At 34.5% G+C, this 15091-nt stretch overlaps 1 protein-coding gene across 3 annotated transcripts in view; it reads left to right on the top strand.

Annotated features, from left to right (window-relative positions):
• Etv1 (ETS variant 1) overlaps positions 1-15091 on the top strand; it is a 94207-nt gene that overhangs the window by 5248 nt on the left and 73868 nt on the right. For all 3 annotated transcript variants that reach the window (XM_023709928.1, XM_023709926.1, XM_023709929.1), the window contains one exon: positions 7424-7477. In XM_023709928.1, the coding sequence (XP_023565696.1) occupies positions 7424-7477 (54 nt within the window). The remainder of the gene's footprint in view (positions 1-7423; positions 7478-15091) is intronic.

Here is a 15091-nt window from a genome sequence, read left to right as displayed (position 1 = left end):
TTGACTTTTTTGTGAATAGCTTGGAAAAGTGATTTGAATAATTTATCTTTCAAAACTCTATGGAATTTCCTTCCCCATGATTATAAACACACCTATAAATCAAACTTGCAGATTTAGCTTTATATAAAATCGGAAAATGACTAATGCATTTGGAGAAGCACAGACTTTTACTTAGGATGGAATTAATAAGCTTAATTAAATTCAGGAATTAATCTTAAGTGTTTTATTAATACCCAGGTGTGCTACTATTTACAAACTATGGATAAGCTTGCAGTTTAGAATAATTTAAGCATTCCCAAAATAGTTTACGTTAATTTATCCAGTCACGATGTAAGCAAAAGGTCGTTAATGTAATTTCAAAAAATCTGATAATAAGAAAAGCTTTTTTTCTCCTGTTAATAAAATCCACATTGAATTTTGGACTTCGACATGAAATGTGTTATTTTCCACTAGTGCAGTGATGACTTATCCCAATCTTGAACAATATTAGCTGAGAACAGATTCCGAAACTCTTCTTGTTTTATTTGCAGTTACATTTTTCCATTCTTCTTTTCCTTCTGGACACCCAGAAATAAAAACATTACTAAACTGGCAAACTGTGAGCCATTTACGTATTTCTTTTCATAATGTCCTGCAGCCAAGACAGTGACCATGGAATTTTAAGACATCTTGACCCTTTTACAAAAGATCACTGGCAATTAAGCAAGTTTCTCCCAAGAGTTAGAATTCCACGGGGCAATTAAACAGGTCTGAAAATCTTATTAGACATGAGAATCAGGATAGTTGTCATGTGTCATATAACAATTACAATTATAAAAATTATTCAAGTCCCTAAATATTTGTGAAATGATATGTACTAGAATGTCAAAGTTATTTTCTTATAAAATTATTTTACTTGTTTTTCTTGTAAAATTTTTTATAAATTTGAACAAGTGCAACATGTGGGCGAGTTCTGAGTATATTACTATGGACTATGAAATATATTTTCTGTCTAAGGCAAAGTTGGGATAGACAAAGACAGGACTATTTCAGGTTGGAGATAGAAGTATTTTCAGTTCACTATGATTCTTTCTAAATATCATGTATACCTCCCAACCCCTGAGAAGAAAGCTTAAATTCATACAGTGATCTAAAATATATTTGTGAAGATGTAACTTTCCTATCACTTTCAGAGTGCAATCTAAAGATTTAACACAAATACTGAAAGCTAAAATAACCATTTTATTCTAAAGAAAACTGGAAAGGTAATATTTTCAGGGATCTCAGTAAAAAAAGTAGAATGTATGTCCATTCTACATTTTGACATAGCTACTTCACACTGTAATTGTACAATTTTTTAAATATTTTATTGATTCTTTGTCTTTTGAGTGAGAATGCTACTGACAGAAAGGCATTTGAAATTATTTGATTCCATAAGAAGTGAATTCAGGTTTCAATCCTATCAACATCATGGTTATTTCTTGTTCTTAAACTGTTCTGAATGTGTTAGTAACTGGTGACCTAAAAACATCATACTTAAAATGGATCATCCTCCATGGGGACTACAGTGATTGAAGAATATAAAAACCTGAGTTAAGAAGGGATTGAATTCTCCTGAACTGGTTTATGACAGCTTACTAACACAATTTAAAGAGAATTAACAAACTTCAGTAAATAACTAAAATACAGACATGGCTACTTTTGGCTGTTATTTTGTTGCGGGTCTAGATGTCTTTCATCAATAACCTTGAAGAAAAAGCCAACAGCAATTGGTTGCCCCCAAGGTTGGAATGCTCCCCACTGGTATAGCAAGGCATAGTCCACATTCTCAGTCAAAGTTTTATCTCCAAGAACAACCTCTTTACAATGAAATAGAAATATGATATATTGCCCTTCAGTTCTATATAACCTTCCAAAAGTTGTCAAATTAGCTCGAAACTGAAGATGGCATTACTTTTCTTCAACTCACTTCAAAGAGCAATATTAAATTTGGTCAAAGACATTTTTATAATGGATCTTAAATAAATGTACTGTTGTTAGTAGCATGTCATCCACAGTACACAGTAGTCATAAAACACTCATTTTTATTAATCAAGAGTCCTAGTTTCTTTTTAAAATGGGGCATAACATTGAGTATGTGTATATTTTTGTCTATGACATGCTAAGGAAAAAAGCATTACAAGCTTCATTATTTCACATAGTTTACACAAACCAGGAGTCAGAAATTAAACATTAGATTAAAGAAGACCATACAATTTCTTAAAATTTAGTTTAGAGTGAATTTATTTATGTGTGTATTGGCTGGCTACCACCCTTTCTTTCTTTAAATCAGCAAAACTTTAACATTTGAAACAGTTCTTTTGGGTTTGATTTAAAGATAACAGAGTAAATATATTATACTTTTAAATATTCATTGGAAATATGTAAATGTTTTATCATCTTTAGTCTACTTACAAGATAGAAAAATTAAAGAATTGGATTTGATATAGCGCGGTGGATTTTTTTTTTCTAGAGTCCTACTAAATGTTAATGAAATTTTGCTGAGCTTTTCTAGTTCAGCCACAAGAAATATTTAACTTCTTCCATTTCATAACTTTATTTCCTTTGATTTGTATGTATCATCTTATAATTAAAAATGATAATACCTCTAATATTAGAAAAAATATTTGGCTACAGACAATGACACCTAACTTCTTTTTTCAAATCATTGCAAGTCCATTTATTCAGGAATTGATACTGTTTGAGACTCTGAAAGGAAGAAAGCACAAGTTTTTCTTTGAGACTCAAGATAAGAAAAACTTGTGCTTTCTTCCTTTCAGAGTGTTAGTGTCTCCAACATTAAAGGTATTTCTGTCATGGGAAAATGAGCCTTATTTTTGTCTGATTAAATTTGTTTATGCTTCTGCATTAATTAATCCTTTACCCCCACACAATCACTTTAATGTTAAAACCGCATGTGGCATAAAGCTAGGCTTAGTGGACTCAAGATTATTTTGTTCCGTGGCCTGAAGTTTTGTTTTGGTAAAAAGGAATACCACTGTGCAAGGGTTGCCTTTCTTGTTGCCTTAATTTAACATAAAGTATAGTTTCTTTAGATAAATTCATTCCTAACACTGATTCCACGTGAAATGCTACAAATACCACAAATAATCTCTTATTTTCTTATCATAAAAACTTGAAAAACAGGCAAAAACAACAAAGAATTTCTTTAATGATTTTTGTTTCTTTCCATCCTTCTATTTTTTTCTCTTCCCCTCCCTCCTTAGTTATGCACATTCAAGTTTCTGTAATAAGTTACTCTGCAGACCAACCATGATGAGATAAACATGTTCATGCATGTGCACACATGTCATTTATTTATCTTGTATAGGTATATAAATATATATACACATATATATATAAATATGCCATTTGATAACTTGTCATTTATTTAAATGTTTGCTAATGGAGCTGAGCTCTATTGGAAACAGAGCAATAAAATTGGTGTGTTTATATTGCAAGTTTAAGTTTACTTGCTTGGCTCTCAGGAAGGGTGTGACATGAAAAGATTGCGGTTGGGCCACATGGCTCATGCTGGACTGTGTTTTTGTGAATGGAGGCAGAACTCCAGTTCTGCCTGCTTGTCTTGAGGAATTGCTGAGGAGATCAGCTGTCTCATTCACGGGCAGAAAGAATGACTCATACATCTTCCGCCTTGTTTGGCTCCAGGTCATTGTTACAGTGGATAGAACTGGTTTTAATTAAATATTAACCCCTTTGATACTTGACATTTGTCTTATTTGTAATTTTTTTGCATTTTTTCTGACTTTTAAAAGACCACCCACATAGTACCTAGTTTGTAAGAATATGGGGAGTATTTATTTATCTGCAGCTAACCTTGGAAAAAATTTAAATCCTTACCTTGCCATATAATGATAGTTGTTTAATTTAAAAGTTAAAAATAGGCATAAAGTAAAGGCAGGCTATATTTAAAATGGCCTATCCCTAAGGCAGTGTTACTTAAGAAAGGATATTAAAGTTAAAAATACGAGTTGATGATTCTGTGACGTTGAGGTCATGATTAATAGTTTCGTGAATTTCTTTCCCATAGTATGTGCCACTATGTAGTAAAAAGAAAATTGAAGAACAACTAAGGATAATTCTCTGGGTAAAGCAAATAGCCAAGAGTGTAGATCTAACCCTTTTAAAGCTGCGATCCTGGACGTGGTGGCAATGTGTCTATTAATGTGCAATAAACCCAGTCTCTCCAGCTATTTCCAATAAAATCTACATGCTTAATCTCCCTGAAAGCCTTTTATTGGCCTTTTGGTACATATTTTCTCTCCTTCCTCTGCTTTTCTCTTCCCTTCCCCTTTAATTACATAGTGTGGAAAAACATTTTCGGTCCCTTAAGGCCATCACTTCAAGCATAGTTTATGATAGATAGTGGTGAAAAACAATTTTTTTTAAAAGGTTGATCTGTATTGTTAATTTTCAACTTTGGAGTCAGTATGGCTTGCAACAAATTTTCAGGCAGCTGTAGTTTTGCTTCTTCACAGAATTCTTGTGAATTAAAGAAAAAAAGAGAAGGAAATGTATGATCCGAGTGTGGCAATACTGTGTCATATTTTCCTTGCCCGGATCCAACTTGTGTTTTTGGTTAGCTGCTTTCCTTTTACTCCAACTTGAAATTAGAGGTAGCTGAAGCCTTTGTCTATTTAAGTAGCGGGCTGCTTCATTTAGTCTATTTGGCTTCTTAAGATTAGCTTCTGTGAAAATGTGAGTCATGTTTTTTTTGTTAAAATTCTGTAATATGTTCAAGCCTAAGTGTGAAGTATTTATTCAGTATGTTAAGGAGTTAGAACAGAAATAGCAATTCACATTCTTACTCTTTTTACAAACTGTTAGTATGTAGTTATTCTGTGAAGCATAGTTCCGAGAGTCTTCTGCTCCTTTGTTACTGACTTTTCCTTCAGTGGCCCATCGGTGACTTGTGCTGTTACTCCAGCAATGACACATGGTGCAGCGTTGCAACTTTGTCCTGTGATGCTAAGCAAGGAAAATCTGGCCTACAGGCCTGTTCAGCTACAAATATACCTTTTTTTAAAAAAAATTCATCCATATTTTTAAACTATTTCTCTGAAAGGATATAATATTTTTATTAGATTCTTGTCAATATAATAGTAATTTCTGTGGTTGGCAGTCTTGCACCTCGGGTTTTACAAGTTTCATTGTTCATTTAGTGTAAATCCAAACATTTGGATATCATGAGTGCAAAGCTTCAGGAGTTATTTATGCATTCTTTTTTATTACACATATATTAAAACACTTGTAATTTTTCTGGTGTGAAGACTTCTTTCAAAGTATTCTTCTCCTCTGCTAACTTACAAGACTGAGAAAAGTCAAGCTTACTGCAATATTAAATGTGTTGCTTATGGCTGACAGCATGCCAATGGGCACACTTTAATTTATTTATTGGTCTAAGAATTCATTAGAAGTTGAGATACTAACCTGGATGTTGTCATCATTAAATACACTTTCCTATTTGTGACTTCAAAGAAAGGAGTAAATGGTAGAGGAAAAAGAAAATAAGTGTCTGAACATCTGCCATCTTGTTTGGATTACTTAATCCTTACCCAAAATCCTTACCCTGTGGCATTGCTGTTAAACTGATGAGTACAGTGGAGTTTAAAGAGCTTTAACAGCATACCAAGTGACTCAGTCAGCAAGTTGTAGGTGTAGGAGTTGAAGTTTCCCTGACTTTAAAGTTCTTACCCATAGTAGCAAATATTAGTGCAATGTGAAAAGAAAAAAGATCCTTCCAGATTAGATTTGTCAAATAGATGTCAGTTATAACTTGAAAATCTTCTTAAAGTTTTAGTTTCATTTGGTGGCAGAGAAGGTATGTCCCTAATAAGGTTAGTGTTTGTGTGTAGCTGAAATACACAACCATCACACTGTACTTATTTTAATAATAGGTGAGCTATTGTTGGATATTTAAGTTCTTAAGACTACAATATAAATTTTATAAAGCCAAATATTTCTGTTTCAAAAGAGTACTATTGAACAAGAAAACTTTGCAGTAATAAGGGATGAACCAAGGGTACATGCTCAAATACAACGGCCGTACTCTTTATTTTCTACTTTGAGATAGGATCTAGCTAAGTTACTAAGCTCTCTAGCCTGGACTTGAACTTGCAGTCCTCCAGCCTCTGCCTCCCAGAGTGCTGGGATTACTGGTATATGCTAACACAGCTGGTTGTATTCCTTTTTCATATAGGATATTTTCATATATAATGCATGTTACATGGATTTTTCTTTGTTCTTCCCATCACTAGCCTGAAAAATTTTCAATAGGCTGATTATGTATCTTAGTTATCATGTCTCGGACAGAATCAGATCATTTAAAAATAAACTGGAGTCTGTTGTAATAAGCTTGATGTGATAAAAACTTTCAGTAGTGTATGATACTAGAAAATAACACTAATCAGATTATAGCTTCAGTTAATTAGGATGACACTTCTTAATACATTTACCAAGTTAAAGTAAGTTGACTTTTTGCTGTATGTGGTTTTCGTGTGTGGAAAGATGTCTATTTGTATATTTTTGTGAAAACATAGGTTGATTTCATGTCTAGCATATTTGTGATGAAAACATTTTAGAAGTGAAAAGTGGACTTGTGGTTTGATTGCTGCTGAATGCATTAAATCTTTGCTGCTCAGTATTTTTCCTTTACTAAAAATAGGGAAGTCGTTTGACATTAAAACTGATGAAATAGTCATGTTCTTTTTGTTAATGCTGAATCATTGCCAGGAAAATTTTTACATGAAAAGATGGCATCTGTTTTATTGTTTATTATTATGAATACAATCATTGAAATATACTATTTTATTACAAATATCCCAAAAGTAAATGACAATTTTTCATTTTAAATGTTTGTAGTATGCATACTTTGGTCAAGTTTAGGGCAAACATTTTAAATTATGGTAGTCTCTAAGAGCTGGGCGATACCAAGAACAGTCATTTCTAAGAACGCAGTGGGCTGTGTGTGATACCTGTACATCACTTTAAAGGTTCGTGAGATTATTTAGATGGGCTGCTTAATGATCACCATTGGGTGAATCAGAATCTATCTTGCTACTTGCAAAATGAAACCCTGCAGGAAATAGAAATCCTGTAGCTTCTTTTATTTTGTGTCTCTTTTATTTCCATCTGGCAAGTGAAATTCAGAGAGACTACACCTGCCATATATCTTGCATATTTATGTTTTCTAGTTGATATTAATGTTCCCCTCTTTTCTCCTCCTATGTCATTCTGTCAATACCATTTTAAATAGGACCTTGTTGACAAATAAATAGGTATGATCTTGGCTTAAAGAGACTTTACTTAACAGATATGACTTGACGTTCCTTGTGCATTGGCAGTTTTTCTCTTAACTTTTTTTTTCTTCAATTTTCTTCCTCAGCTCAGGTACCTGACAATGACGAGCAGTTTGTACCAGATTATCAGGCTGAAAGTTGTAAGTATAGTAGAACTCATCTGTTGTGTTTCTCTGTGTCTTGTTTCCCTCTTCCCTTCTTTCTTTTTGGTTCGTCTCTACTCTTAGCGCCGGTCAGCAGCCTTTGCCCATGTCCTTTGAGTGTACAGTCACACAAAGAATTTGCCAGTTTGTGACATCACCAGGGTTCCTGTATTATGTAAGGAAAGCTTCACATAGTGGGCAAGGAAAGCTGATTTATTTAACAGATAGTTCTGTTTCCGGTATTTGGTATACACTCTTGGAGAGAAAATGGTGTGATCCAGGAATGTGCAAGTGTTTACTTGCGTTGTGCCAATTTGTTCACAAGGCAAATTCTGGTTACTGACTGGAGACAGCAGGGTTAAAATCCATATGAGATTAGTTATTGTATAACTTGTAAAATAATCTGGACCAAACAAACTGTCATTGGCTTATTGTGCTGTTTTACAGTCATGAGCTATAAAATGCTTTGGTTTAATTTTTAGCCTGAAATTTTCTTTTTCCTGACAGCAGTAACACAAATGGAAGGAGGCACTGGCTTACTTTGGAGCTCCTTCTGTGTTTCTCTCCCTGAGCCTTGCTCTAGGGCCTGACTATCAGGAAATGTATGAGAAGTTATCCATGGGGTATGCGCCCTCCAAAAATCACAATGAGGCTTGTTCCTGTACAATCATAATTGCCTCCAGGTTTACTGCTGGGTTTATACTTTGACAATCTACCAGCTAAGAACAGCTGTTGACTTGAGAAGCAAACAGTAAAGGAAAAGGTAAATAAGAGTCTCCCCTTATCCTCAGGGAATGCGTTCTAGAATATTCTATAGAAGCCTTAAACTATGTATAGCACCGAACTTGTGATATGCATACTGGTGTTCCCTATAAACAAATAACTTTGATGAAGCTAAATTTATAAATTAGGTACAAGTAAGACACTAATAAAAATGATAAGAAAATAGAACAATGATAAAATGCTCTAATAAAAATTATTTAAAAGTTATGAATCCTTCCTGGAATTTTCCATTCAATGTTTTTGGACTATGGTTGACAGAAGATAAGTTAAAAAAAAAACTGTCACCAGTTAACCAGCCTGCAAATAGGGACTAAAGTAAATGTCACTTAGATTATTAAACTGCCCTAATGAATTTTTATTCTGTTGGTGCCATTTAAATCTCTAACTTGTCTCATTATTTTAGACTATGGGCATTATTGGGCAAAAGAATATTAATTTTCTGTGGTTTACCAGGATATTGTCCCCCAACATCAAAAATTCCTACCTCAAGTAACACATATTTGTTGGAAGTGTTTTTAACTTTTATGTTTGGCATCTTAAATTTCCCTGGAGTAGAAATTTCTAGAGTAGAATGCTCTAGAAGGCTTCTTGTTTCACCCATGCTATATAGTTCAGTTCAACCTGATTTAAAAGAAAATGTAGTAAAATACACACAGCATGAATTGTTTTCTTTAACCATTTTGAAGTGCATAGTCCAGCAGCACTTAATGCCTTCTCTTGTGCTGTCATGGCCTCTATTCATTTTCAGAATGTTTCCTTCATAAGGAAACTCTGTGTTCTTAAAACAACAATTTCCCGTGCCCAGTGCTCCTCATTCTCTGAACTATCCTGTCACTTTTATTTTTGTTCTGAGAGTAGAATTTTGTGGATTTAAAAAATAATATCTGAATACAAGTGCTTGACATATATTTCTAAGAGATGTGTTCTACAATAGTATAGACCTTAAGGGCAGTGGCTAAGGTCAAAAGCTATGCAAAGTATCTCTTATTGATTAAAGTGTGGGCAGAGAATGGTTGGATTTCCAACATTTTCCTCGCTGTATGGAACTTGAATTCTCCTAAGGGCTGAATCTGTTATCTGTGTGTGAGAGAATTAATCTCCTTGGGTCATTTCATATCTGAAGAAATTGGTAATAACTCCAATGCAGTATCAAACATCAAAAAGTAAACTATAAGTATTTTTTTTTACTTCTTTTATATTGACAGTTTCAGCTTTACTCATTTTTCCTTTCTCTTTTTCTTCCTTTGATAGTCCAGCGTCTCACTCCACTCAACTTCCTTTTCCCCTCTATGCCCACGTCTTACTTCCCTAGGTTTCTGTCCCCAAACATTTCCTCCTGGCTTGCCTTTTCCCTGCCAGGACTGTGCCAGAGTCTTGTGTTGATGGAAATAATCTATATCTATGTCACCCATACAGTAGCCACTAACTGCATTAGTTGTAAGTATATGAAATGTGGCTAATTATACCATAGAAATTGATTGGTAATTTTAGCTAATGTTGCTTACTTTCCATTTAGACACCTGTGAGTGTTGTTACAGTACTGGTTCATAGTTCATAGAGTACATAATTCTCTAGCTCATGTTGGATACATTCCTAGCTCCAACATATTCTTTCTTAGTCAGTTGTTTATTTATTGCACATCCTTTCTGATCCCCTAGATCTCTTGGCTTACCCAGGCCTTCAGCTGCAGGTTTATATAAAATATCACATATACTGTAGCCCTGATCTTTAGTGTGATGCTCTATAGGCAGTCCCTGCTTAGCAAGTCTAACATTGAAATTGTTATTTTTTCTGACCAACATTTCTCCTCTAATTCAATTGTTTCCAAGTTAAAAAAAAAGATTGTGCTTTATCCTCGATCCTCTCAGTTCTTTACCATAAACATCCAGTTGCTACCCAACTTATTTTTTATGCCTTTTAAATATCTAACTTTCATAGTTTTTACTTTTCATGGTTCAGTTCCTTGACTGAACTTCCAACTCATCTTTTTGATTAGTTTTCTCTCCTTTTTTATTTTTTCCCCAATCAACTCTTTGCAAAGGAATTAGCATCTACCTGAACTTAATTTCTCCTTAAATTTTCTGCAGCTTAAAGTTCTAACTTTTTATTTGTATAGAAAATTATTATATAACCAAAGCCTGCACCATTTTATCAATTATATTTTATATTTTTATTTTTAAAGATTATAAAATGATGATAGGAATACACACACACACACACACACACACACACACACAAATTCTACTGGGCTAGTTTTTTGAAATGAATAATCAGATTTCAGAAGATCCCTCTCTGGAACAAGATGCTTCAGTTTTCACTTTTGTACTTTGGAAAATGAAAGCTAACCATATTAACACCAAAATTCTATTCAATATAGTAGTATTATAATTAAGAACTTGTTTGAGATAATGTGCTTCAATGTGAAGAACAGAAAATAGAACATTGACAAATATGATAAGAATATTAAGCCATAGTACTTGGAGGCTTCCTGAAGCATTTGTGAATATTCCTTATTTTTATTCATGTATTATTTCATTTTTGTCTTTATTTATTCATCCTAAGCATAATTATTGAGAGCATACTCTGTATAAAATATTATGCTTGGAATAAAATAATCATTTCTTTTACTTTTTTCCCCTAGGTAGAATGGCATTTTTAAGACAGTAAAAAAATATTTAAAAACCCCATTTAGAAATGATACACTGGGGGCTGGAGAGATGGCTCAGTGGTCTAAAGCACCTACTTGAAACAAGCTTGGCAAAGCACAGGGACCGCGGTTCGATCCCCAGCACCACATGCCAGCCAGCCCCGCCCCCTGGTGGGCTGAGCTGGCCACACACACAATAAATAAATGTAATAAATAAAAATAAAAAAAAAAAAAAAAAGAAATGATACACTGGAATTTCACTAAACAAAATGATAGGAATTCTACAGTGGTTGTTATACTGCATGTTGCTGTCTTGTCTGAGATTCAGTGATTTAATACTATAGCTTTGAAGCAATTTTATGTACAAAAAAAACAAATAAAAATAATCAACCACTCTGAAAGTCCATGCCAGGGAAATTGACATGGTTTTTAGCAATATATGGCTGGAATACAGTACCACTTCAGAACGTGCAGAAGTATAGCTCCGCAGGAGAGAGATTTCAGAGGGTCTGAAACATAGCTGAGCCTCTTATTGGAGAAGTAATTACAAATTTGTGTATAAATGGAATTTAAAAAAAAAGAAATGCATGATTGCATCCTATAATTTCAATCACATTTTATATCATATCATTGATAATTTTAACTCTACCCTTTGTTTGGCTCATTAAGAAGTGTATGCTTTTTATAACCAACTTGCATCCATTGGGTTACATTAGTTTATAGGGAGTCACATGACAGATGATTTTACATTTACGGTTCCCGTCCTCCCAGAACGCTCTCGGGAGTATAGCCAGGCTTAGGCAAAATTCCCAGCAGGCTAGATCTTTGTAACTCCATGCCTTTCTTTTACACTCAGGAAAACACCCTGGAATGTAGGGCAATTAGGATGATGGTAATAAGGTCATAACAAGCTTCACTCTTCTCTAATATATTTATAAAAGTAAATATTTTCAAACTTCTGTACTTCATCTGATAGCTGTAACATGATACTAGTGAACTGTCAAAATAATCAAGAGAAATGAGTGTACGTGGATACAACCGTTTACAAGCATTTATTACTATTCATGGAGATGTATTCTTCAAGTAAATAAATCATAGTTACACTTGGCTTTCTTAGGAATTTTTTTCAAAGTAAAATTTTTATTTAAAAAAGTTTTTACAGTGAAATGCAGAAAAAAAGTATCCCAATAAATTAACTGCCTCGAACATGCATTTCCTGTCCCCTCCTGCACAACCACCTGATGTTAGAGAACCTTCCATGTGTTGGGAAGTCTTCTAGCCAGAGTTGTACCCCTCAGTTCTTTTTAAGTGATACTTTGGGACAAGTTCTCTCTGTGGTGTGTAGGCTGGGCTTTGACAAACATGTTATCCTCTTGCACAAATCTTTAAGAGATGTATATGATTATACCCAACCTGTCTTTATCTGTCTCTCTTTTTATCCTAAATTTTGGACCCATAATTAGATATTGCCACCTTAGTCCAACCCAAACTATTTGCTTCAAAGATAAATGGTATTATTCTTCCTCATCTGAAATATTAATATACTGAAACCAGAATAGTAGGCAGCTCTTGAGAATTTGTTTCCTTTGTGTATGGTTTCATTGTTGCTTTTATTCTTTTGCAGTTTACATATTTTATTAAAGCAATATATTCACAGATTAGGAAAAATGTGCAAAAGATTGTTTTCCATTCTGCCATGTCCCATCTCACGGTCCTTTCTAATGTCTAATGCTGACTTTTTACCTTTGAGTTGTTCTAGGTTCTAAGTAACATACTGGTACTATAGCTTTTGGATTTCTCACTTTTAGATTTTTCTTTGTTACCCCACTAAGCACTTTGCTAAGGTTTAATTAGCCTGCTGACTGTAATTAGTTATGTAATTCTACGTTGGTCCAGTAATCTCATTCACACTTGTGATTGAATTAGTATCATTTGGGAAGCCTGCTTCAGTGCAGCATAAGCAACATATTGTCAAGTTATTGCTTGAGTGTACCCGGCAATCTAAGAAATAATAAGTCTGTATTGAATGACTTTTCTTAATCTTCATCATCTTTGCTAGAATTGTGTAGTATTTTCCCATTCCAAAGACAACTTTTAAATTACATTGTCTTATTTTTAGCCTTGGGAATCATGGCTGATTGTGGTCTCTATCATAGGAGGATGGATTCTAATTTGGAAGCCTAGGTAGTCATTTGTAACTATTCCCGGTGCTGATTAGGGAGAACCAAGGCCTGCATGGCTGCACACTGCTCCCAGCTTTGCTGGTCAGGATTCTCCTTGTTAGAGGATCTGCTCCTCTCTGGGTGTAAAAGGCCCCTGGGTCTGTCACCAGGCGGAGCCAGGCAAAATGTTCCAGTTTGATGCTCAGTTGTTTCCCAAGGAACATATTTTGCAAATCATGATAGAAGTACAATGGCATAGAGGTTTCATCTTGCAAGGATTTTTCTTGAAGGTAACCTAAAAATCCATCAAGGCTTATAGAAGAAACAAATTGTATACCTAGGGTCTATCTTCACTTACTTATCTATAAATTGGCAGGGAGCTAAAAAGAATCTCTCACTTCACAGTCCTGTGATACTTTTCTTTACACCCAAAGGGGGGAAAAGGATACTATCTAAATATGGGGAATGCATGTTTGAACTGAAAAGGGAACTTTAAGTTGGGCATGGTGGTGCACACCTGAAGTTTCAGCACTCAGGATGCCGAGGCACGAGGATCACAGAGAGCTAGAAGCCAGGCTGGCCTACCTAGTGAGTTTCAGCCTAGACTACGTGGTGAGATAGTATCTCAAAAAACCACACACACAAAAAAAAGTGAACTTAAAAGAAATTATTAGGGTAATAACAAGTGAGTAGAAGTTACTGACTATAGAGGACTATGCTGTAAAAGGCTAATTGCATTAGTTTTAAATTTAATAAAATATGCGTAAATAGATGCTATAATATTTTTATTTTATTAATTCATTTTTATCATGGTAAAGAGGTGAAATTGAAGGGCTGGAAAGATCACTCAGTGGAATAAGCACTTCCTTGGCAAGCGCAAGGGCCTGAGTTCAATCCCCAGGTCCACCAGAAAAAAAATAAATAAATTTTTAAAAAAGAGGTGAAATTGAATGCCAAGTTGAAAATCAAAATCACAAAAGTTAAAACCACAACAAAAATTTGTTGTTCCACTATAGTTAAATTCTCTTTTTAAATTTATTTATTTATTTATTCATTCACTTATTTGGTACAGGGTTTCACTATGCAGCTCAGACTCGTAGTGAGCCTCCTGTCTTCAGCCTCCCCAGCGCTGGCATTACAGACATGTGCCATCATGCCTGGTCTCGGTGGCCAACTCTATGCACCCAGGGGCAGGGCTGGAACAGACTGTGGTACTGAGATTGAATCCTGCTCCCTGCACTTGCCTAAGCAGGCACTTACTCTGCTGAGATATCTCACCAGGACTATAGTTAAATTCTTAAGGGGTAATTATAAAATATGATGAATATTTAAGTGCCTGCCTGGCAAGTGCAAGGTCCTGGGTTTGAGCCTTCGTACCAAAAAAAAAAAAAGAATATTTAAATTAAGATAGTTATTACAGTAAAAGATTCATAGAAATAAATTCCCCACAAAATATGCCCTTCCTTTCAAATACACTTGTGCTTTCATGCTTGCCACTGTCTGAAGCCGTTCTGGAAATCCTCTTTCATGAATGTCTTTTGTAGCACTGTGCTGATCACCTAATGTCCTGAATTGATTTAAACACATACCTTTCATGAAGAGCCAGAAGTCCTGAGGTGCCAGATGTGGGGATAAGGCAAATGAGGACATACCATATTTTTATGACCCCACCTTTCCACTTGCAACAACATTCACTATATTTTTAGTCAGATCTCTTAAAGATGTTCAGGAAAGAAAACTTCCAGAATTGTTTTAGAAAGTGGCAAGAACCCATAGAATAAATGTACTCAAAGTGAGGAGGGGGAAGGACTTTGAGTGGATAAATGGCGAGGTGTCTGTTACTGCAATAATTTTTTAAAAAATCTAGATATTCATTGTATATTTTTATCACACACACTATATATATAGATAGATAGATATAGATTTAGATATAGATATATCAATGTATCTTATTTGTATTGTACAAGTGGGGCTACCAGTGATCAGAGATCTTTAGGAATATTTATTATGTAGGGCACA

This window comes from Octodon degus, unplaced genomic scaffold (assembly GCF_000260255.1).
Source record: "Octodon degus isolate 3935 unplaced genomic scaffold, OctDeg1.0 scaffold00015, whole genome shotgun sequence".
Lineage (NCBI taxonomy): Eukaryota > Metazoa > Chordata > Mammalia > Rodentia > Octodontidae > Octodon > Octodon degus.
This window is presented reverse-complemented; position numbering and strand designations above follow the sequence as displayed.